This window comes from Peromyscus maniculatus, chromosome 8 (genome assembly GCF_049852395.1).
Source record: "Peromyscus maniculatus bairdii isolate BWxNUB_F1_BW_parent chromosome 8, HU_Pman_BW_mat_3.1, whole genome shotgun sequence".
Lineage (NCBI taxonomy): Eukaryota > Metazoa > Chordata > Mammalia > Rodentia > Cricetidae > Peromyscus > Peromyscus maniculatus.
Window position 1 is genome coordinate 90983841 of NC_134859.1, and position 25354 is coordinate 91009194.

The 25354-nt window shown below is 42.9% G+C and overlaps 1 protein-coding gene across 2 annotated transcripts in view; it reads right to left on the minus strand.

Annotated features, from left to right (window-relative positions):
- Positions 1-25354, minus strand: part of Nsf (N-ethylmaleimide sensitive factor, vesicle fusing ATPase) — a 148260-nt gene that overhangs the window by 44882 nt on the left and 78024 nt on the right. For both annotated transcript variants that reach the window (XM_076543500.1, XM_076543501.1), the window contains exons 9-12: positions 16045-16244; positions 8354-8519; positions 7624-7698; positions 7071-7258 (exon numbers count right to left, since the gene is read on the minus strand). In XM_076543500.1, coding sequence (XP_076399615.1) covers positions 7071-7258; positions 7624-7698; positions 8354-8519; positions 16045-16244 — 629 coding nt within the window. The remainder of the gene's footprint in view (positions 1-7070; positions 7259-7623; positions 7699-8353; positions 8520-16044; positions 16245-25354) is intronic.

Consider the following 25354-nt stretch of genomic DNA (forward strand, 5'->3'; position numbering starts at 1 on the left):
AAGGAAACTGGATTGCCTATAATCTAACCACGTCTCCTTTGATATATATCCCAGAGAGCAGAAATTGGGTCTTAGGCATTTTACAGCCATGTTTGTTCACAAGGGCATGGAACAGGGCAGCTGAGGTGAGGAAGTAGCCCAGATGTTTACCAACAGATGAATGGACAAGCAGACATGTTATGGACACCCAGCAGAGTATTATTCAGTTTCAGAAAGAAGGAAATCTGAGCATCACACAACACAGATGACCTTGAAGACATTGTGTTGATGGAGGCAAGCCAGTCACAAAAAGACACATACTGCATGACTCTACTTGAATGACATAGGGTGCTCAAGGTCCTACAGAAAACAGAGCTATAGTTACTTGGGATGGGAAGAGATAGGAATAGAGGGTTACTTTTTTAATACATACAAAGTTTCAGACTTACAAGATGAAAAGAGTTCTGAATATGGGTGGTAGTGATGGCTACATATTATGAATGTGTTTAATATCACTAAAATGTACAATTATAACAGTTAAGGCTACATCTACTTTAACACAACAAAGAAATACTCAGGGACAATGATGTCCAGCCTTGGCTGTGTATCAGAATGTCCTTTAGGGTCTTTCCAGACATGCAGATGCCAGCAGCCCCACCTTGAAGGACGCTGAACAGCTCAGTGGGGGGCCCAGGCACCTCTCGTTTTAGAAAGTGCCACAGATGATTCTGGTACTGAGCTGAGTTTAAGAACCATGAGTTACTCCAGGAGACTAAGAACTTAAAACTCTGATTTGTACTCAAGAACCTACGTGCCAGCCCCAAATACTCTGCTCCCTGCACCTGGAGCTCGCACTTGCACATCTGGAGAAGCATCAAGGCCTCTATCAGCACTTGGAGCTGCCTGGACCTGATGAGTGATTAAGATAGCAACACTTTTTTTTTTTTTTTTTTTTTTTTAATGTGACTGGGCGCACTCCCAATAACACAAAGCAAGAGAATTTCATTTTTAAATTGATATCACGGCTTTTAAAAAAAGGCATCTTAAAAACAGTGACTATAAAACAAGACTATGTTAGGCACACATCAACCTTCCATGGATATTATAAAATATGAGTCATGTTCCTTTAGGAACAGACTGCTAAGACATCAAAAAAGAAAAAGAAAAAGAAATAGACATTTAAAAAGGAAAACTCAGCCTTGAGGGATAAAAAGAACAATGTCAGGAAACTGGATCAGGATGGCAAACAGAACACATGCATTTGTTTCCTTTTCTGCTCCAAATCCCAGCAATTGACAGCAGCAGGAAAGATGAAAAGTCACAGCCAATCTGCCATTCACGGGAACAGGCTTAGGAGCAGAGGGCAGAGAAACTGATTAACACAGAAGGGACGACAAAAGGGCGGGAATTTTCCCCAGCTGGAGAAAGGTGTGTCTTTGCAGTTCAATGAGTGCTGATCAGGATCAATAGAAAGAAATCCAGCCTGTCTAGACACACTGGGGCAAACCCACTGAACATCAAAGAAGAAGGTGAAGTCCCAGAGCCTTTCTGAGAAACAAAAACAAGCCCGTAAACCTGGACTAGAACCGGTGTGATGGTTCTTGCTGGCAATATCAGGAGACAATGAAACCAGTAGTCACACACACAACTAGACATCCGCTCTAGAAATGGCTCTCTTACTGTACCAGAAGACATAGAGGAGCACTGTTCAACAGCATTTTTAAATAGCCACAGCCAGAAGTAATTTAATGTTAAATAAATTATTAGCTCATTCATCCAATATATTTATCGAGTGCCCCCAAAAATAAAAATAAAAATAAAAAAGCATGAAATAGGATGTGCATGTTCTCTGGCCTCATGGCTTGTGCAGGCTGGCCTCAAACTCCTGGGCCCAAGTGAATTTCCTATCGCCATCTTCTACAGAAATTCACTATCACGCCCAGTCTAGCTATTTTGTATGTGGTAGCTTACTAGACTACTGGACATCAGCCCAAAATAATGGAGGGACCTTACAAGTGCTAATATGCAATGCTTTCCAAAATGTACTGGAGAATGAAAAATAAAAATCTCAGTACAATTATACTTGTGCCCCTTTCTATAAAGTATGTGTGTCTATGAATACAAATGTGGAGAAAGCAAGTAGCAAAGGTATATCTCAAATGCTGGCTAGCTCTAGAAATGGGAAGGGAAGGGCTGTTTGAGCTATTCACATTTTCCCTGTATATCTGGCATCCTTGAATCCTTAATACCTGAAACAGACTGGCTTTATTAAAAAAAAAAAAAAAAAAAAAGAGGTTTATTGATCTCAGTTTAGGATGCTGAAAGTCTAAACAACATGGCGTAGGCTCTGGCAAGGGCCCTGGAGTAAGGGCATGTGTAGGAGAAAGAATTCCCATCTCCAAGCAAGAGGCCAGAGGGCTTGCTTTTCTAAGAACCCTCTCTTGAGCACTCACATGGTCCATGGAGTGATACTTCCGTTTTTCCTAAAGACAGCACCCACAGGGACCTAAAGAGATGGAGGCAGGAGGCTCTAGAGATTGAGGCCAGCCTCTGTCTATTGAGACCTTACCTAAAAACACAGATACAAGTGATTAGCAGAGGCCCTGAGTGTAAGGGGATGGAGAGGGTGGTTCCCAGGCTGGCACACTAGTGTTTATTTCAAAACTGCTAGTAAGAGATTCTGAATGTTCCCCAAACCAAGAAGTGTGTGAATATGCCAGTTATCCGAAACTATTCATTATATATTGATACATGTATTAAAATTAGCCTACATATAAGGCTAATTGTTATATGTCAATTATATATATATTTAAGCTGAATATTGTAGCTTGTACATGCAATCCCAGCACTTGGGAGGCTGGGGCAGGAGGAGGGAGTTCTGGGCCAGCCTGGACTACACAGTGAAGATAGTCAGGGCTACCCAGAAGCCTGAGTCAACAACAACAGACGATTATAATGAACTAAGATGGCTAGGAGTGGGGGAGGAGAAGAAAGGGTTCCAGGCACCCTGGGAACTTTTAAAGTCACCTAACTGTAAATGATATTCTAGTGCTGAATTATTCTGCTTGGTCATTAATGTTGGGTTTTTCCCAGTTAACACCTACTATTTTATCAATATCAACACGATTTTATTTTTAAAACTCAACAATTCTGAACTTCTAATCATTCAAAAGACCTTTTTTTCCCCATTTGGTTGAGTTAATAAGCTATTTTTGACATTTTAGTTGTATCAGCTAATCAATACAGAAGCAGCAACACCTACCAGCTTAGACACACCAGACTCATAAGCTCGTATTTCAACACCAGCAAATATCAAGTGGTCACCCTTACGCTTTGTAACCTTCTAAACCTGACCTTTCCAGGCTCTTATCATTCCTCCGAAATTAAGGGAAGAATGACTTTAATCAGCCAACAGGTCTCCGGAAAAGAAGAAGTAATTTTGTTGAAGTTCACAGACACAGCTCCTAGAGTTGCTCCAGCTCTAACTCCTGTATTATCCCTTTCAACAGATCAGGGAAGAAATTTGGGTTATGAGTCTTCTCTACCTGAAGCCGAAATTCCTCTCAACACAAAAACAACCAAATGTCACGTGAGGTTCAGCTGACCACGAACACAGGCTCAAGTATAATGACACAAACACCAGGTAGTTCACGACTGGATGTCCTGCTTGTTTCAGAAAACCTAAAACCACTGCCCACCAGGAAGCCTGTCTTGTTGACCCAGCTCAATCTTTGCTTTGACCCAAATGTTCTGAAAAGGAGACAGAAATAAAACTTGGTGTGTGTGTGTGTGTGTGTGCGCGCGCGCGCGCACGTGCCCTGAAGACTTGCATATCATAAAAAATTGCTGAATGCTGTAGACGTTTTAAAGTTCTAACAACTTTCAAATTTTATTTCTTAAATTTATTATTAGTATGCCAGGCAGTGATGGTGCATGCCTTTAATCCCAGCACTCGGAAGGCAGAGGCAGGCAGATCTCTGAGTTCTAGGCCAGCCTGATCTACAGAGTGAGTTCCTGACCAGCCAGGGCTCCACAGAGAAACCCTGTCTCTAAGAAGGAAAATAAATAAATAAATATTAGTGTGTGTGTGTACGATGTGTACGTATGGGTGGGGGCATGCATGATACTATGTCCTTGTGGAGGTCAGAGGGCAATTTACAGGAACTACTCCTCTCTTTCTACCAGGTAGATTCTGGGGGTAAAACTCAGGTTGGTAGGCTTGGCAGCAAGCACCTTTACCAACTGAGCCATCTCAATGACCTCTTAATCTACACTGTTTGTAGCAAGGAAGGAGAAGGAAAAGAACAGGATGAAGATGTGGACTTAAAGGTTAGAATACGGACAAGCAACCCTGTTCTGTAAAAGCCTTTTCAGGCCACAGAGATTCTGCTGCAAAACCAGCTCCTGCCATTAGAGCATAAACACAGCCACAAATAAACACAGGACCGGGTGTGACTGTCTTCTTTTAAAGCTTTATGCAGAAGAACTAGTGGTTGCCTGCGTCTGGTCAAGTGTGGTCTAGAACCAAAGATGGATGACCCTAGGTAAAGACCACATGCTCAGCCTCACTCTTCAGGCCGTTACTTCCTGCCTGATCTGTTTCAAATGTCCCCCCCCTCTCGTCCAGTGTCACCAACTGCACTCTCACTTGACACAGCTGCCAGAGAGACCTTATGTTGTATTACTATGTCACCACTATTCTTAAAACTCTTCAGGGGTGTGACATGACCCACAGGAAAGTCTGCACTTCTCTGCAGAGAGCAGAAGGCTCCCTGTCTCCTCCTCTGCTGTCTCCTGACTTCCCCTAACTCTGCCTCTAGCATCCCTCCTCTTCCATGCTGAGGCAATATGAAGTTACTCTAACCTATCATGCTATTTGTGTCCCGGTGCCTCTGCAAACCTCCCTTTTTACACACCAAGAGCTACTCACATACTTCTGGAAAATTCCTCTGTGAATGCTTCTCTCACCCCACAGTTGATCCCATCTGATGTCTCCTCATCTCCTTTATCATGCATTATTTTTGTGCTTGTTTGTTTTCAAGACAGGGTCTCTCTGTGTAGCTTTGGAGCCTGTCCTGGATCTCACTCTGTAAGGCAGGCCTCGAACTCACAGAGATCTGCCTGCCTCTGCCTCCCAAGTGCTGGGATTAAAGTAAGCACCACCATCGCCCGGCATGTTTTCTATTCTTGTATACGGTGTGTGCTGATCAACAGTAGGCAATTAAACTTTGCAGTTACAGCTTTAACTGCTTGTACAGTATATGACACATATCTGGTACTAAATAACCTTTTTTTGAGAGGGGTATTGAAACAGAGTCTTGCTATGTAATCCTGACTGGCCTGGTACCTGGTCTGTACCTCAAGCAGGCCTTAAACTTAAAGCAAACCTCTTGCCTTAGCTTCCAACTACTGGGCTACAAGCCTGTACCCACCAGGCCCAGTAATAAACTATTTTTTATTTACATTTTTAAAAGAATTTATAATTTATTAATGTGTGTGTGTGTGTGTGTGTGAGAGAGAGAGAGAGAGAGAGAGAGAGAGAGAGAGAGAGAGAGAGAGAGAGAGATGGGGGAGGGGCAGCATGTGTGACAGTCCATGTGAACTTGGGGACTTGGTTCTCTCCTACCTCACATGGATCTGATGGTCAATTCAGGTCATAATGCTTGCACGCTCCATGCCTTTACCCACGGAGCCCCTCACCTGCCTGATAAGCTATTTGGAGTCAAAGTCAGCTGGAGGAATCACACATGCTATGGGACTAACTACTTCAGGAAGGAAGGTGGTAGAGCATTCTTGAAAGGGAAAAGGGGAAAAGGTTTAAGCAAAGGACAGCGTACACACCAGGTAAACGATGAGTGTTGAGGTTCACAGAAGAATAACAACAAAACAGCAGGAGCCGAGAGGCTGAAGACAAAACAGTGTGGTAAGCAGTGAGTGCTTCAGTTTGGCTGGAATACGCAGTGATGAACTGGGGGAGACCTGGAGGAGCCAGTTAGTCGGATCTGAAGCTAGGCGAGGAACTATGAGTGTGCTTTGCAGACATGGCTGCCACGAAGGTAAAATGACCTGAACCAGGATAGTTAGTGAAGAGGAAGTGGGTGGTGGCAACCACGGTGGAAAACTGCTCCAAGACAGACCCCGTCATGACAGACGGCCTGACGAGGACACAGAGGTGACTCTGCAATCTTAACCTGGGGATCTGGGGTCAAAAGAAACAGGAGCAAGAGGGAAAGTGGCTGGAGAATCTCATATCTGAGATCAGAGACAACACCCAAGTGGTGTTCTTACACGTCAATCAGAGGGTTAGGAGACGGGCGCTGTCAGGAGATGAGACGGAAGACTCGGAGCTACGGAATCACAGGAGTAACCGCAGCATGAGAAAGAGCCAAGGGCACTTATTTCTCAGACTTTACTTATCAAAATGCTCGATGCACATTTTTACCACTGTGTCTATAATGTGGCTGTACTAAGCCGCGCATAGTGGAGCATGCCTGCAATCCCAGCTACATGGGAACCTGAGGCAGGAGCGTCATAAGCTCAAAGCGTGTCTGTGATATGCCACAAGCCCAAGGCCGGTCTGGGCAAATTAGCAAGACCAAAATAAAAACAATAAAAGGGCTGTAGCTCAGTGGCAGAGTGCTTGCAAAACATGCATTAAAGGCCCTGAGTTCAACCCTCAGTAGCACACACACAAATCAGAAACTAACACGTTGTACTAGTCCATTTTCCTGACTGAACCCCTTGAGGGAGAAGTTCAAGATTCACTAGCAAGTATCCAGTGTTTACACATGCAGCAGCTCCTGGATGAGGAACTCAGCTTCTTTAGCAGAGTGTACCTTAAGAGAGCACAAAGGTTGAAAACAACGACCTTCAGAATCCTCTGTCTGCCGGTTGGTAGTGACCAAATAACCTGGTGGTCACCACTGGGCTAACACTGCCATTTGTCCTTCAGTGGAAAATCAATCCCCGCTCCACCTCTCTCGACACCAAAAGTCAGCATTACTCTACTTGACCCGTGTGGTAAAGAGACACAGAATGGCGGCCTGGCACTCCCAGGCCACATGCTCCACCTGGTCATCGTTTTTCCTGACCTTTATGTGTCTGTTCATGGCCGTGGACTGCGCTGCTCGCACCAGACCTTCCAGCTCAGCACCACTGAAGTTCTTAGTCTCCACGGCCAGTTCCTTAATGTCCACGTCTGCAGACAGTAACTGATGCCCTCTCATCCTGGCTGTGTGGATATGAAGGATCTGTAGTCGACCCTTCTCGTCGGGCAAGCCTGAGGAAAAAAACCAGACATTGTCCTGGTCTTCAAAGTCCATCAGAAGATACATTTACAATCCCAATGCTTCTCTTCTAGGCAATGAGACAGTGAGCATTATTTAATATGACATTGCTCTCCTTAATGAACTCTGAAACCACATGTAAAAAACACAGGTATGCTGGCATACACACACATACACCACACATGCATACATGTTCACACATAACACACATGCACACCATGCACATGTACATCACACACACACATACACACACTGCACACAAACACATGCACACACCCACCACATGCAAACATACACACACACCACACACATGGATACACACATGCACACAGACATACCAGTGACCTACTTTACTTACCTATCTCCATTTTCACTTCCAGTCTTCCAGGTCGAAGGAGAGCCTCATCTATTAAATCTGGTCTATTGGTCATTCCTGAATGCAGATATTAAGAACAGTGAGCAAATGATCAGAAGTAAAGGAAGATAACATGTACTTCAGTCTATGTAAAAACAGTAACCTCCCAGCTGGGCAGTGGTGGCGCACACCTCCCAGCACTTGGGAGGCAGAAGCAGGTGGATCTCTGAGTTCGAGGCCAGCCTGGGCTACAGAGTGAATTTTGGGACAGCCAGGGCTATACAGAGAAACCCTGTGCTGAAACACCACCCCACCTCTCCACCCCACCCCACCCCAAATAGTAACTTCCCTAAGGACATTTTATAAAAGCCAAACACAAAGCAAATAACACTAAACTAAAAACAGCGTTTGCTTTTTTTTTCATCTAGTAGAAAACACTGCAAGACTTTGTAATGAAATGCCTTTTTAAAAAGAGAACTGTTTTTTAGGGTTCAGCGAGAGCAAGCAAGTGGCTAAAAGGAGAGAGGGATATGGCTTCTCCAGCTCGCAGGTCTCCCCTCCTGTAGGCAGGGGTTTCAATGGCCATAAATGTTTTTCCCTCCTAAAAAGCATCCCAAGCAGCAGCTCTGAACGCACAACAGTTAAAACGCTCTGGGAGAGCAGAGCAGGCACCGAAGCCCAGATGGGTGAGCCAGAGGTTAGTGTGTAGGGTTGCCCTTTACTTCAGACGTACCAATAACCAGGATGTTGTTCAGCTGCTCAACACCATCGATCTTGGACAGCAGCTGGTTGACAACGGTGTCGTGAACTCCTGTGCTACCAGCCATGCTTCCTCTCTGCTTGCAGATGGCATCGATTTCATCAAAGATGATGATGTGCAAGCCACTGTTAGCGCCAAGCTAAGAAGGAAGGGAATTCTGTCAGAGGTCACAATCTGAATGCATTATTAAACAAACTAATCAAGAAAGGCAAAACGAGGCATTCTACAGGTTGATTTTGGTGCATTTTGATTAATAAATATAGATGAGTGTAAATTAAATCATGGTTGTCGCCCTCTCAAAGGTGTTTGAATTGCAAAGCAGCTTTCACTAGCTTAAATTAGCATGGGCTTTCTAGCAATTTATATTTAGTAATTAAGCTTCCTGTGAGGGACCCGAGAGAGGAACACACTAGAAAACGTCTTCCAACTTTAACTGATATGGTTATTATGGGATGTGATGACATATCAATGTGTGAATACAACATATAATGATCAGGTCAAGGTAACATATCCACCACTTCAAGCATGCAGCACTTCTTCATTTGGGAGGCATCAAAATCCTCTCTACTATTTTGAAATATAAAATTAATTGATGTCAATCATGATTCTTTTACTTTCTATGTTTAACACTAAAAAGAACAACAAAAAATAACAAAACAGAAGAGAATACACATAATCTAAACATAAAAATATATAAATGACATAAATTAAGTGATGAGCACAGTGAACCTAAGGATTAGATGTGGTTATATTAATCTCTGGTAAAAATACAATTGCTGTTTGGAGGGCACGAGACGTGTGCTTTGTTTGAGACGGGTCTCTCTATGTAGCCCTGGCTGGCCTGGAGCATCGACTCACCCACTTCTGCCTCCACACACCCAGCCTGTAAAAATGCAACCTTTCAAAGAGGCTGACAGGCCACTGAAACGGCTCAGCAGGTAAAGGCTTGATGACCTGAATTCAATCCCTGGGACCCACACAGTCTAAGAACTGATTCCCACAAGTTTTCCTTTCACCTCCACACACATGCCATGGTATATACACATCCACAGTCACACCCATACTTACACACACAAACATAACACACACACACACACACACACACACACACACACACACACACACACAATTTTAAAAGAAAGGGTCAGGGATGAGCGATGATTCAAGCCTGATGACCCGATCAGATCCCTGAAATCTCCGTGATGGACAGGTGGCTCCCAAACGGGAGGACCTCCAAAAGGTCAGTCCTTGCACACAAACACACACAAAATAATTATAATCAATTAAAATAAGAGATGTATTTTTACCTTAGGAAATATGTTAACAGCAAAAGTTATAAAACAATTAAAAATAAAGTTAAAAACTACTCATCACCTAAAGATAAATGGTATAAATGTTGTAACAAATTTTTACTTTTTATATTTACAGTTATTTATGGTGGTGGTGGTGGTATGTGTGTGTGTGTGTGTGTACATTTATGTGTGTGAGTCATGGATCACAAGAGGTCAGAGCACATCTTCTGGGAGTTGGTTCTTTCCTTTCACCGTGTGAGCTCAGGGATCCTTTACCCACTAAATCATCTAGGTGGCCTCTACAGATTTCTACACTTTAATTTAAAAAATGGGAACTCATCACACCTTGTATTCTCTTAAACACTTACTGTTCTCTGAAAACAATTTCAAGTACTTATTTTTGTTTCTAGTTGTTTCAAAGTAAAATATGTTGCTTTTATTTGTTAAAATTATTTTCATGAAAAATATTTTGATTGTATTCTTTCCCCTCCCCCAACACCATTCAGATCCTCTCCATCTCCCTACCCACCCAACTTCACATTCTTTCTCTCTCTCAAAACAAAAACAATACAAAAAAAATAAGTCAAAACAAAATGCCATCAACATAAAAACAATAAGGAAAAAAATACCAAGACAAAAAGCATGCATGCAACACAGACACACAACCACAACTGCACACACACACACACACACACACACCATGGAGTCCATTTTGTGTTGACTAATTCTCCTGTGCATGGGTCCTGCCCTGGAGTGTGGTTGATATATTCAGTGACAATCAGTTGGAGAAAACTGATTTGTTCTCTTCTAGCAGGTATCAACTGCAAATAGCTTCTTGATTAGGGGTGGGACTCTGTATCCTCTTTCTTTTCTCCCAGTGTGGTTTTGTCCAGTTTAAACTTGAGTAAGTCTTATGCACACTGTCATGGTCTCTGATTTTATATGTGCATCAGTCCTGTTTTGTCTGGAAGACTGTTCCCTTGGAATTATCCACCACCTCTGGTTCTTACCATCTTTCTGCCTCTCTTGCCTATTGGGCCCTGAGCCTGGAGGAGAGGAGTTTGATTGCTGTGGAATAATTCTCTTGTACACTGTAAAGATTGGTCACTTGAATTGGTTTAATAAAATGCTGATTGGCCAGCAGCCAGGTAAGAAGGATAGGCGGGTTGACCAAACTAAGGATGATGGGAAGGAGAAGGGCCGAGTCAGGAGTCACCATCCAGATGCATAGGGAGCAGCAGATGAACATGCCATGCTAATAAAGGTACTGCCATGTGGCAAAACAAGCTAGTTAGTAATAAGCCTGAGCTATTAGCTGAGCATTTATAATTCATATTCAGCCTCTGAGTTATTTGGGACCGGGCAGTTGGGACATGGAAATGTCCATTTACATTAATAAAGACATTCCATTTAGGGCAGAGTATGCCAAAAGACTCTCACTCTCTCTAATTGCAAAATACCTAATTGCAAAATATACAATGTGGGAAAATATATGAAAACATAAAGAGATCATAACCACCAAAGTCAACTAGCCAAAATATTATTACTATGTAATACTCTCAGCCTGCTTGCTTTTCCAGTCTAGTTATTACCTTAAATCCAGAACTACAATATGATTATTAGTAGCTCTCTAATATTTCATCATGACTGGTTTCACAGTTCAACCCCCAAACTCTACATTAATTCCTTTCTGCTAGATATTTAATTATTTCTAATTATATATTTCTAATTATATATGTTGCTGCAATTAACATTTTTATATGTAAATCCTTGACAAAATACATAATTACTTCCTAAATACAACTGTTAGGTTAAAGGGTATACTGGATGTTTTAAAGACCTTAAAATAGAGTGTCAAATGCTTTTCTAAAATAATTCGTTGTTGCTGTTTTGTAGTCCTGGGGATAAATTTAGGGTTACATCATCAGTCCCCTCAGAAAAAAAATTTTTTTTTTTTTTTTTTTTGATTTTTCGAGACAGGGTTTCTCTGCGTAGCTTTGCGCCTTTCCTGGAGCTCACTTGGTAGCCCAGGCTGGCCTCGAACTCACAGAGATCCGCCTGGCTCTGCCTCCCAAAATTTTTAAATCAGTTTAGAATTCCACAATGCATGACTGTGCCTATTTTGTTCTGTTCTCACAAGTAAGAAATATCAGAAACTTTAAAAAATAATTACCAATGTGCTAGTACCTTTCTCTGTGTGTTTCATTGGTTTTAATGGTACTAGGAACTGAGTTTTCTACTTTTTTTTATTTTGGTTTTTCGAGACAGGGTTTCTCTGTAGCTCTGCGCATTTCCTGGAACTTGCTTTGGAGACCAGGCTGGCCTCGAACTCACAGAGATCTGCCTGGTTCTACCTCCCAAGTGCTGGGATTAAAGGTGTATACCACCACGGCTTGGTTAAATTTTATATATATTTGTTTGTTTGTTTTTCGAGACAGGGTTTCTCTGTGTAGCTTTGCACCTTTCCTGGAACTCACTTTGTAGACCAGGCTGGCCTTGAACTCACAGAGATCCGCCTGCCTCTGCCTCCCAAGTGCTGGGATTAAAGGCGTGTGCCACCACAGCCCGGCTAAATTATATATTTTTGAGCTGGAGAGATGGTTCAGCTGTTAAAGGCTAGGCTCACAACCAAAAATAGAAATTATATATTTTTTACCATTGCTAAGTTTTTCTTATTATTTGATTTGTCTCCTGTATGTTTCTTTCATTACTGATTTATAAAAAATGCTTTTTAATTAGGTCTATTAATATATTTTGTAAATATTTTATTTCAGTTTGCCCTCGGTTATCTTAATATTATTTATAGCATACTTTTTGCTAAGTAGAAGGTAAGTGTTCTCTTTGGTTTTAGTATTGAAACAGTGTCTTAGTTAGGGGTTTATTGCTGTGAAGAGACATCTTGACATGGCAAACTCTTATAAAGAAAACATTTAATTGGGTGGTTTACAGTGTCAGAGTTTCAGTCCGTTATCATCATGGTGGGGAACATGGTGGCATGCAGACAGACATGGTGCTGGAGGAATAGCTGAGAGTCCTACATCTTACAGGCAACAGGAAGTCGACTGACACACTGGGCAGCATCCTGAGCACAGGAAACCTCAAAGCCCATCCCACAGTGACACACTTCCTCTAACAAGGCCATATGCACTCCAACAAAACCACATCTTCTAATAGTGCCAATCCCTATGAGATTATGGGGGCCAATTACATTCAAACTACCACAAATAGCCAATATCAGCTTTTATTTTTATTGTTTTCTGTTACTTTTTAAAAATCCATCTCCATTATATAAATTGATGGTCACCTACATTTTATTCTCTTTAAATTTTTACAATACATACTAATTTTTATCTGGTGGGGGTTTCTGTATGTGTGCGTGCGTGTGTGTGTGTGTGTGTGTGTGTGTGTGTGTGTGTGTGTGTGTGTGTGAACGCTCTTGCAGAGGACTCAGATTTGACTCTTAGCACCCTCGTGGCAGCTCACAAACAACCGTAACTCCAGTTCTATGGATCCAATGCCTTGTTCTGGTTCTGAGGGCACCAGACATGTATACGGCACATGTATATGGTATGTTCCTACATAAACATGCGGGAACTTACAAATACACACCAAATAAAAGAAATAAATCGCTGGGCGGTTGTGGTGCACGCCTTTAATCCCAGCACTTGGGAGGCAGAGGCAGATGGATCTCTGTGAGTTCAAGGCCAGCCTGGTCTCCAAAGCGAGTTCCAGGAAAGGCACAAAGCTACACAGAGAAACTCTGTCTCGAAAGAAAGAAAAAGAAAGAAAGAAAGAAAGAAAGAAAGAAAGAAAGAAAGAAAGAAAGAAAGAAAGAAAGAAAGAAAGAAAGAAAGAAAGCTTTTTTAAAACCATTTTGAACCATGTTTACTTCTAAATGGACATCAGAATCATCCTAACAGATGAAAAACCCTCCACCAATGACAACCAAAAGGAAAAAGGAAAAAATACAATGAAGAACGGGGCTGGGGAGGTAACTCGCTGGGCAAAGTGCTCACTGCCCCAGAATGAGGACTCAGTTCAGACGCCCAGCACCTGTATAAAAGGTGGCCAGTGGCATGCACCTGAAACCCCAGACTAGGTGGGCAAGACCGGCAGATCCCGGGGGCTTGTCAGCCAGCAAGTCTAGCCAAATGGCAGCTGTAGGTTCAGTAAGAAACTGTTTTAGAAACTAGCAGGCCGTGGTGGTGCTCGCCTTTAAAGTGCTGTTCTAAATTTATCGAGGTGACCTATATGGAAGCACTCATCTCTGTCAGCCTGGACTGTCCAGAGTCACAAAGGGGAGGCTTTTGTGACACACATTTACCCTCCATGGGGTCATTAGCTGGGTATACAGAAGAGGCTGCGTATGGTTAATATCCATCTAGAAACTCTTTGCCAGTGCAGTTTTATTATTAGTAGTGCCATGTTTAAGCTTTGAGTTTAAAAACAGTACCAAAATTATCTATTTAGCAGCATGGAAACTCTCACAGTGAGATTTTATGAGCTGTTCCTCTAGACTAGGCTTCAACTCATCTTTGTTTAGTGCATAACTATCTTGGCTACCATTAGGCTCAATTTTACCTTTTTAGGTTTTTTTTTTTTAGTTGACACTATTTATAGGGACTGTTGCCTCATGCTTTTTCTTTTTTCTAAATTTCTAAAGAACAAAAAAAAAAAAAAAAAAAAGGAAAAAAAACCCTACAATGTATTCTTAAAATATACTAAACCTCATTTTATCTTTCAATAACCACAAAGTCCGCTGGACCTTTCCTTAACTCTAGGATGGACTGTGCTGTTTCACCATCTTTGAGATGACAGCATTAGCAATTATTCCCTGCTGTCTTCAAGAAGGTTATGATGGTAATACAGTGGAAGAATGCTGGAGTTACGTGAAAAACGATGCAAGAGTTCGGTTGACATCATAACACCGTTGTTGGCCACACAGAGCAAAGAAAACTCAACGGAGAAGGACCAACCTGACCTCCTCAGACCAGGAAGCGCAACATCATTCAAATGTTAGCGTGAATGAGAAATTATTTCATTTAATTTTGCAGTGCTGGGATTGAACCTAGGGCCTCACACAGTGCTCCACCACTGAACTATACTCTTAGCCCAATAACTCATATTAAACTAAAAAAAGAAAAAAATCAATTTTTCTCTCAGCTCTTACGATGTAATTCAGTGTCTTCTAGGTCCTTTGTTTCTGTTTAGAAGACATCAGCTCAAAGTGAGAAGACAATCTGCTGTACTCAGCTGAACAATTCAAAGTTAATTTCACCCAGAAACACTTTATAAACACACCCAGGATGTGCAACCAAACATCTGGGCAACTTCTGGGCAATCAAAACGACACATCAGACAACTGTCACAGCCAAGAAACCCAGGTCTGGCTTTTAAATCATTTTTTCCCCTAAGGCCCAAATCCAGCTTTTTATTTATTTTTTTATTTTTTTAAGATTTATTTATTTATTACATATACAGTGTTCTGCCTACATGCATAGTTGCAGGCCAGAAGAGGGCACCAGATCTCATTACAGATGGTTGTGAGCCACCATGTGGTTGCTGGGAATTGAACTCAGGACCTCTGGAAGAACAGCCAGTGCTCTTAACCGCTGAGCCATCTCACCAGCCCCCAAGTCCAGCTTTTGAGTTTTTAAACTTGTAGCCAATTTAAATATAGCCCTTGGAGCTCCAAGTAACTTCCGAATTCTTCCATTTCATTATAGGTGGGAGGTAATGCTGTAATTTGAAAGATGCTACTCCACAACTGAGCTGACTCAGTGTGACTAAGGTAGTTACTTCATGGGGGACTTTACACAGAGGATTCCTACAGTCTATTCGTGGACTTAACTTCCCTCCTTTCCCAAAAGACAAATGAGTTCAACTGTTTGGAAACAGTGTGGTCCAAAAGCACCACTTGAATATATATCCAAGATCTGTTTTTGAACAGGTGAGTAATGGCATTTCACATCATGTAAACCCCATATAACCTCTAGGCCAGGTTCTCAATCTTTCTTACGTTGCAACCCTTTGATACAGCTCCTCATGCTGTGGTGACCCCCAACCACAAAATTATTTTCATTGCTTCTTAACTGTAATTTTGCTACTATTATGAATCGTAATATAAATATATGATATGCAGGATATCTGATATGTGACCCCTGTGAAAAGGTTGTTCACCTCCCAAAGAGGTCACAACCCACAGGTTGAGAACCACTGCTCTAGGGCAATGCTGTATGTAACTAAATTTTTCCTGCAAGTTGTTTCAAAATATAGATCACAGGTCAGCTCCGTGTCTCCGGGTGTCACTCAGTGTCCATCATCATGTAAGCCATACGAAGTTTTTAGTATGTTAGTCTTATGCTCACATACCCTCCTTTGCTCCTCTTCAGCATCAGCAAAAAGTTTACGGATGTTGGCCTCTGATTCTCCCACATACTTGTTAAGGATTTCTGGTCCATTGACCACTTTGGGTTCTCTTGCATTCAGCATCTTGCCAATCTGTCGAGCCAAGAGAGTCTTACCACAACCAGGGGGTCCGTACAACAGGATGCCTTTAACATGTTTACAACCTAAAAAGGAAAGAGAGACAGACTTATACCAATTGACTGAAATCAAGGAGGACATCTAAAGGAAGTCTGCCTTCTTCATATGCACCTTAGGACAAGCCACTGAGGTCACTTATATACAGCAATATACGCTTGCTGAGGACAGACAAGAATTTTTTTATCCCTCCCAGAGCTGAGGACCGAACCCAGGGCCTTATGCTTGCTAGGCAAGCACCCTACCACTGAGCTAAATCCCCAACCCCAAGAATTTTTAAAGTCAAATTTTTAAACAGAAAATCCAGAAACCAGCCCTAACCGCTGCTATATTTGAAGGGGGAAGGGAAGCTACCAGTTACCGATTTTTGGAAAACTCTTTAACTAACACTTAGAATGAACACTCTTACTCTAGAACTGTGTCTTTGACCTAATATCTAACTAGGAATTATTACTTGCTTCATTATCCTTTGAGATTCAGAGGAAAGTCTGCCTTGGAGAAAGTCTAATGGAAAACACATCAATTACAAAACAGTGGGCTATGGGAACTACACCTTTGTCACAAGACAATAGGTTGACCAGCCAAAACAAGCTTGGAGAAGCAAGTATGTCTAGGCTGGAGGGGTACGAAGAGTTCTGAGGTCTAGATAGATGGCACCAGTTTGTGAATAAAGCTAGATGTCTGCACCTGACAAATGCTGAGTGACAATGTATGTGGCTTTTTAGGGCCATCCAGATGGAAATGAAGTTTCAAAAATAGTATTCAGGACTTGTCACTGATAAGCCAAACTAACAAGACTAATGTTCTAGACTCCCCAGAGCATCTCCAGCCAACTACAGGGCTGTTTGCTCAGTTTCTTGAGATGAAGATGACCTGTGATTCTCTTTACTCTTCTGGGACACCAAGCTTCAGCGTTTCGCCGTCATGGTCTATGGTTTCTGTTGAACAAAGTTTTCCTTTATACTACACTGAAACAGTACTCTATGAAGTAGCTCGTTATCAGACTTCAGCGCTGTTCTCAGAACTACAGGTAAAAACGCTGCAAGTGCAACAGTGTGTTCCTGTGAGAAACAGCCTACTCTCTTCTGAAATGAGAGTCTTAAGAAGTCTGTCTCGAAGGGGAAAAAGTACAATGCCACCATTGACAGCAAGTAAAATAAATCACACGATACAACTAACCACTCTGAGGGGGAAGGTCTTTGGGGCTGACAGTGACATCCATATGTAACATCTTTATGTCAAGAAAAGACACCATTACAACTTCTTGAAAACATGAGATCTGTATTCCTGGGTAAGCTCGAAGGCAGAAAGGGAACTTACTGGAGACTCATGAAGGCCTGGTACCCCAACCTCTTTCATCACAGGGTAAAGGCTCTGCCCCAAGAACCTAGGCAAGTAAAATGTCTTTGACCTCTGGTCCAGCCCTCAAGCAAGAGGTTCATACTACATTATGGGGTAAACCTGGTTCTTCTCCTGGAAGCTGGCACCACCGATCACAGGCCACATTCAAGCCTCAAGGACAACTAGGCTTTGGAAAGTGACTCCTAATCGTCCTGTTTAAGCCAGCTGTTACCACCTGACTGTGATATGCACAGACCATAGGTGGGCGGGGGCGGGAGTGAAAGAAAGCTGGTTAGGACTCAGTGGTGAAGAGCACCTGCTGCTCCTCCAGAGGACCTGGATTCAGTTCCCTGTGCCCTCACAGTGGCTCACAATCATCTGTAACTCCAGTTCCAGGGGATTCCGCCGTCTTCAGGCATGCACATGGTGCACCAACACACATGTAGGCAAAACCCTCCTCATACGCACACACACAAAAGTAAATAAACATCAGAAGAAGAACAGGAGGAGCCAAGTTTGCCGAGGACCTACAGGGTCCAGGCCTATTCTCATCTGGTCTTGACTTTCTCCAAGTTTGTCAGCCTCCTCTTAAGGAGACCTCTTCCAGAGCAGGCCATACTTTCCTGTGAGCCCTGGGCACAATATGGTCATAGAGCAGAGCGGGAGCAAATTACAGCGCTGTGCTGACTGAGGGAGCCTCCTCCCCCACACTATCCAATTTCAGCTCGGCTCCCACAGCTTTCTCGTACCACATGCCATCCTTGACTTGTCTTTCTTATCTCTTTCCTAATTCTCCTTATGAATTATTGAAATACTCAGTTCTTCTCAAGAGCTACCTCATGCCACTAATTCTCGGAGATGACCTAGATTCCCACTTGGCATATTTTAAAAAAGAGATTATCAATTGTGACCTCCCCTCAGCACTCGGCTTCGCCTGCAAACCCTGGTCTGCAAACACGTCCATTCTTAACCTCAACCTTGGCTCTCAAAGGAGGAGTTTTCCTTTCTCTTCTCGGAGGTTTACATTGCAATCATTTGTTTGTATACCTTCTCTCTGGGATGGTGTGCTGTGTAAGGGAAAATACTGTTTTATTGATCTTGAATCACAACTAACCCAGCATAATGCTTAGCCCATAGCATGCACTCAAAAAAGGGCCAAATAAGCAAATCCTTGATTCCTTTTCTTAGAAATTCAAAGAATCTGAGGGAGAAAAATACCATTCTTCAAAATTATTTGAAACCCTTAATTTGTGAATCTTACTACTGAACTAATTTAAATCTGTAAAAGCAAAATAAATAAATAAATAAATAGCTTATTTGAGTGACCAAGCCGTTGCAGATTGGCAAACAAACTATACAGGAATACCAGATTCCAAACTTTGGCATTCTGTTTTTGCATCTGGAAAATGCTTAGTTTAGTGTGGTTTGAATTAAACTAACTTGGATCTTATAAATAGTCCACAAAACATTGCCATGACAATGAAGAGAAAAGGCTGAGATGCAGGCTTATGAAAGGCATTGTATGTTATCTTTGACATGGCCATACAGCCCGCGTAACATCCACAGTGCATCTGTGCTGCTTCGAGGCCATATCGGTCCTAGATTCCTGTCTAGCATATCAAAGAAATACACATCGACAAGAAGATTTTCAAAATCCAGCTCCACAAAAGAATCAGTTATTTGGATAAGCAGTGGAAATGAGACTTTGTTATTACTATTATTATAGTCTGTCCTGACTTATTAAATAAGCACTGGTCTCTAATTTTAAGTGAGTCATATAAACTGATTCCATTCAACAAACGTGTACTAAGCTCCTGTTGGGAAGCACTGAGGGAGGTGTTAGGGATACAGACACGCAAGAAGGAGTCTCTACCTGCATGGAATTCCTGGCTTAGCAGGAAAGACGGAAGTCAAGCATCCACACTATACCATAACCTATCAGTGGAATGTAAGAAATACCTTTGGCATCTACCCAAGAAAGACTGATTCTGCTGAGGTGATAGGAGAAAATTAGGACTGGATACTGGGACAAAGAGATCCTGAATCTAGCCTGGAAGGATGAGAGGGGGTCATATTTGGACAGTGGAAAGGAAATGATACCAGGAAGAGAGACTAAAGAGAGCCATAGGCACAGAGGTATGGATACAGATGCCAACAGCAACTTGCTATGGCCAGAGCCTTAGAAGTGCCTGGAGACTGACAGGTCTGTGGTGGACCTTCCCATCATGCCAGTGAGTTAAAATGTTATGTGTTTATTTGGTTGGGGAGGGTGCAAGCATGCCATGGTTAGAATACAGAGGTCAGAGGACAACTAGAGGGAGTTGATTCTCTCCTCCCATCATGTGGGTCCTGGGGATTGAACTCAGGTCATTGGGCTTGGCAGCAATCACCCTTAGCCACTGAGCCATCTCATCTTGCCAACTCATCCACGAGTTTTGAACTTACAGAGGATGGAAGGGTCGCTGAAGGGATTCTCAGCCTTTTTCTGCAGAGACTGACTCCCTAGCTGACTGGATTTTTGCCACCTGAACTTTCATATCACTCCAGGTTCTCTGGGACCGGGGACCTGGGGGTCTCAGGAGGAAGACCCATTCTACCACTAATGCCCAGCTTTCTCCTGAGCTTTTCCTGGCTCTGATTTTGAGGCTCTCTGATCCCAGGCTGTAGAACCATCTGCTGCCACTTTTACCCCTGCTTGATGCTGTATAGGCTCCTCGGTGATCAGTACCCTGGACCAGTAAATTAGATATAAAAAGGAAGATAGAGAGGAAAAGAGACTAGCAGAAATTATTGACGCTGACATATTCTTCCAATTCATTCTCATTTCCATCCCTCCTCCACCCACTGTGTGTGTGTGTGTGTGTGTGTGTTGATTTTGTTTCTTTGGGACAGGGTCTCATCTAGCTCAAGTTAGGCTTGAACTCCTGATCCTCTTGCCCAGACCTTCCATGCCGTAGAATTACAGGCATACAACTTCATGTTTAGCTTCTTCCTCCTTTCTTTCCCACGGACAGTCTAATGGAGCTCCTTAGGAAAATACACACATGCATCTCCACACAACTGAGGGATTCCTAGACTCTCGAAGGTCACCCTGGACACTAAATGAAAGGCTCTGAGGATGCAGCTCATTCAAAGCACTGGCCTGGTGTGAGGAAGGACCTGGGTCTGAGCTGAAGCATTAGAAACACAAATAAAAGCAGGCTGGCAGTGGTGGACGCCTTTAATCTCAGTCCTTGGCGGGCAGAGACAGAAGGATCTCTGTGACTTCCAGGCCAGCCTGGTCTACACAGAGAAACTCTGACTCAACCCCCCCCCCCCCCCCCGCCCCATACAAAAAGAAAAAAGAAAAAGAAAGAAGGAAAGACAAGACAAATATAAACACTATATAGGAGCCAACAAGACAGCTCAGGGGGTAAAAGCACTTGTTGCCAAGCCTGATGACATAAATTCAAGCGCAGAACCCACAATGGAAGGAGAGAACCAACTCCAGGAAGTTGTCCTCAGATTTCCATATGCACATGCACACCCCACTCCCATCCCATGTAACAAATGAACAAATGAGGAAGGGAGGAAGAGGGGGGGAGGGAGGGTCGGAGGGACGGAGGGACGGAAGAAAGGAAAACTCTCTGAACACGCGACTGAATAACCTGGATAAGGAGTAGAAAGGAATGATAATCAGGGGCTGGCGAGATGGCTTGCTGGGGAAAGGCTCCTGCAACCAAGCCTCGTGGCCTGATTTCTGAGTTCAGTTTCCAGGACCCACACGGTGGAAAGCAAGATTCTAAAGATTGTAGGCTACTGGGGAAGCTGGAGGGTGGGCAGGTAGAAAAGACCCAGTGATCTCAGAGAACTGGACAATAGGCCGACTGGGTGAGACCCAGGAACGGAACACCCCGGGACCATCTGAGCTGTGGATCCTAATTTTAAAGTGAGATCCCACACCACAAGTGTGGCTTTTTTTCTAAAGTCAAGCTTAACAGGCAGATACTGGCCCAGGCTCGGCAGGCTGAGGAACACTGGGGACTGACACAGATGAGCAGCAAGGCTACAAGCGAAGGGGATGAGTCCGACAAAGCACGCAGTGCAGGCTGGGTAAAGCGGGACAAGAGGACATTAAGGTTGGAGACTAACTGAGGCTCCAGTGGAATCTAACTCACTGGCGTTGGGACTGTGCGTGCGTGCGTGCGTGCGTGCGTGCGTGCGTGCGTGCGTGCGTGCGTGCGTGCGTGCGTGCGTGCGTGCGTGCGTGCGTGCGTGCGTGCGTGCGTGCGTGCGTGCGTGCGTGCGTGTGTGTGTGTGTGTACTGGAAGTAAGGGGAAGAAAACAGAGCTAAAAAGGAAGACGGCAGGAAGGTGGAATCTGAAGTGGTTACTGGCGATCCAAAGTCTTGGGTGCAATCAAAGAGTGGGTGTGTGAGACGACCAAGAGCGAAGTTTAGTGGACAAAACAGTGTAACCAGGGTGGTAAAGTTGCCAACAGCACACAGCTAAACAGAACACACAGTGAAACTGCACTTGCACTTGGGAACAAGTAATGCAGACAGCGTCTGCCGGGCTCTCCTGCCTGCTCTCCCCTAGAATGGCTCCCTTCACGCTCACTGTGTTACCCGAACACCAGTGACAATACTCCTAACGTTCACCGGTTCAGCACGCACTATCGATTACAAAGAACACAAGATACCAAACAAACAGCATGTCTTGGGTTTCTATTGCTGTGAAGAGACACCACGACCATGGCAACTCTTTTGTTGTTGTTTGTTTTCCAAGACAGGGTTTCTCTGAGTAGCACTGGCTGTCTTAGAACTCACTCTGTAGACCAGGCTGGCCTTGAACTCACAGAGATCCATCTGCCTCTACCTCCCCAGTGCTGGGATTAAAAGCATGAGTCACCACTGCCTGGATTTCTCCCCCTCCCCCCACTTGTTATTTTTTTTCATGGCAACTCTTATGAAAAAAAGTGTCTAATTGGAGCTGGATTACAGTTCAGAGGTTTGGTACATTATCATCATGATGGGAAGCATGGTGGCATGCAGACAGACGTGGTGCTGGAGAAGGAGCCTAGAGTTCTACATCTGGATCCATAGGCAGCAGGAAGAGAGACACACTGGGCCTGGCTTGAGCATTTAAACCTCAAAGCCCACCCCTAGTGACACACTTCCTCTAACAAAGCTACACTTGCTCCAACAAGGCCACACCTCCCAATAGTGCCACTCCCTGTGAGCCTATGGGGTCCATTTTCATTCAAACCACCACACAGCAAATGATCACAAGCTGCTTTAGTAGTGATTTAAGCAATGAAATACTGGAAGACTGTCTAGAAAGAACCCAGTTGAAAAGTGACTGGCATCACATTCCAGGTCCTTTAAAATAAAGCAGTTCCAGACATTTCCTAAACTCTGCAGCACAAAAGCTCCATCTTAATTATGTTTCTCAGAAGACATTTGTCAAAAAGATTGAGGGTATGATTTGTGTTAAGGTGCAAGATAGGTTGAAGATTGATTGGACTAAATAGGAAATAAATCAAGTGGAGATTTCTAGAGAACATTAAAAATTACTATGCATTGATTTTTCTAACCAGTTCTTAGACTTGGATGTCAAAAACTAGAAAGCAAAGCCAGACATGTTTTAAGACAGGTCAGGAGCAGGTGGGGTGGTGCATGCCTGTGATCGCAGTGCTCAGAAGGCAGAGGCAGAAGGATGGAGAGTTCCAGAGCAGGTTGGTGAGATGGCTCAGGAGTAAAGATGCTCAGCAGCAAGCGGATGACTTCAGTTGGATCCCTGGAACCCACATGGTGGAAGGACAGAACCAACTCCTTTGCAAATTGTCTTCTGACCTCCCCGTGTGAATTATGGCATGTGCACATGCATGTACACACACACACACACACACACACACACACACACACACACACACACACATATACAATAAATAAATGTAATAATAATTCAAAAACCACTCCCCATAAACAAGAGAAGCACTTCCCTCCAAACTGGGGAGGAATGCTGTAATAGTGTTGGTTAGGGTTTTTGTTTGTTTGTTTTTAATTTTGTCAGGTAAAGATTTCTTTTTAAAAAAGAACTATGTAGCCTTTAATCCCAGGACTCAGGAGGCAGAGGCAAGTGAAACCTTATGGATTTAAGACCAGTTTGATGTACATCATGAGTTCCAGGACAGCCAAGGTGACACAGTGTCTCAAAAATAAATAAATAAATAAATAAATAAATAAATAAATAAATAAATAAGAGATATGACCATTATTTCATATAAGAAAACACATTTATTATCAAAAGGAATGAGAGAAGTAATCTCAGAATAAAGGACAGTCTTTTGTGTTAAACTCAGTTATACATACTGTTAAAAAATAGGGGTTCTAGAAAAGGAAAATCATGTAATTATATTATAATCTCAAAACTAAAAGAAAAAGTGTGTGTGGGGAGAGGTTCTGCAATTGAAAAAGACACCTCCACATACATTTGGACACATGTGCACCATGTATATACACACATACACAAATGCACACACATACAGTAGAGATGTTGGAATCTGTTTGTCTAGACTAAAATCCACTCACTAGGTGGAAATAATAGTAAGTACCTGAAGGTCACTGTGATAATCAAGTATAACACACAGAAAGCAACTGCTGATTCTCAATGACAATGCCTAGATGTTTGTTGCTAAGTAATAGAAGCTTATTTTTATCATCTGGCTATGGATGAACAATGAAATGAACCAGACCTTTAACTACTACTTAAGAATTAGATCACATCAGATGCAACTGTAAAGCTTGAAATAATTAACTACTTTGCATACGGCTCATCACTTCTGAGCATGACAAGGTGGCCATCTTGCACCTTCAAACTTTTCCTAGCACTACTATTGTCATGGAATGCTGAGAATTATAGTGTCTGTTGCATTGAAGAAACTCAAGCTCAAATGAACACAGCAGCACATACACCACACCATAGCATTTCCCCAGAGATGTTCCTAGCGGGTCAGTGAAGTCAGGATTTCCCACAGTGTTCTTCTAGCTGGACTATCGGAATCAATTCTCTTGCTTCTCTGGACCTCACACAGAGCCCACTCCACCAATTTCTCAAATTCCTAAGCTCACGTGGCATCAGTATGTAGCCCCCTCCATAAAAGCCAAGGCACCATGATGACCAACTCGACTGGTGCACAGCCCTCTATCCTTCCTCCCATTATCTTCAGAGGGTTTCTTTCCAAAGTTCTCTTCATTTCCCCAGCTGCAACCCCTCTTCAAGTCTCTACCAGTATTAGAAGGGGAACACCGGCTCTTTAGGGGCATAGGCTTTGCTCTGCTTGCGCTCACCTGACAAGACCTGATTCTACTGGGAACCACATGAGCCATTTCTCAGTATCTGCCCCAAAGTATATTATTGCAATCTAGACTAGCACAGTACATCTTTCCCGTTAGTTTGAGGGGAACCAGAAATACATTATTTCCCCTTCTAACTGCTAGTCTCTTACATTACAGACAGCATGAAGTGATTGCTGGTCTAAAAGTCTACACAGAACAAGGCTTCACTACAATGACAGGCATTTCTAGCTCCACTGATGAAGATAACACACAAAAGTATTTATAGGTCACCTAATAAGTTCATTATGATGTCCTAAAATAGAGTAATAAAAATTACATAGCCTTAGTTCTGCAACCCAAGGAATAAACAGTAATGTTTGCTGTTTAGAATCTTTGAAAATACCATCCAAAATGAGACATGTCAATGTGAGTTAAATAAACATTTTTTTCCTAGATGTCACCAGAGGCCAACTGCATCAA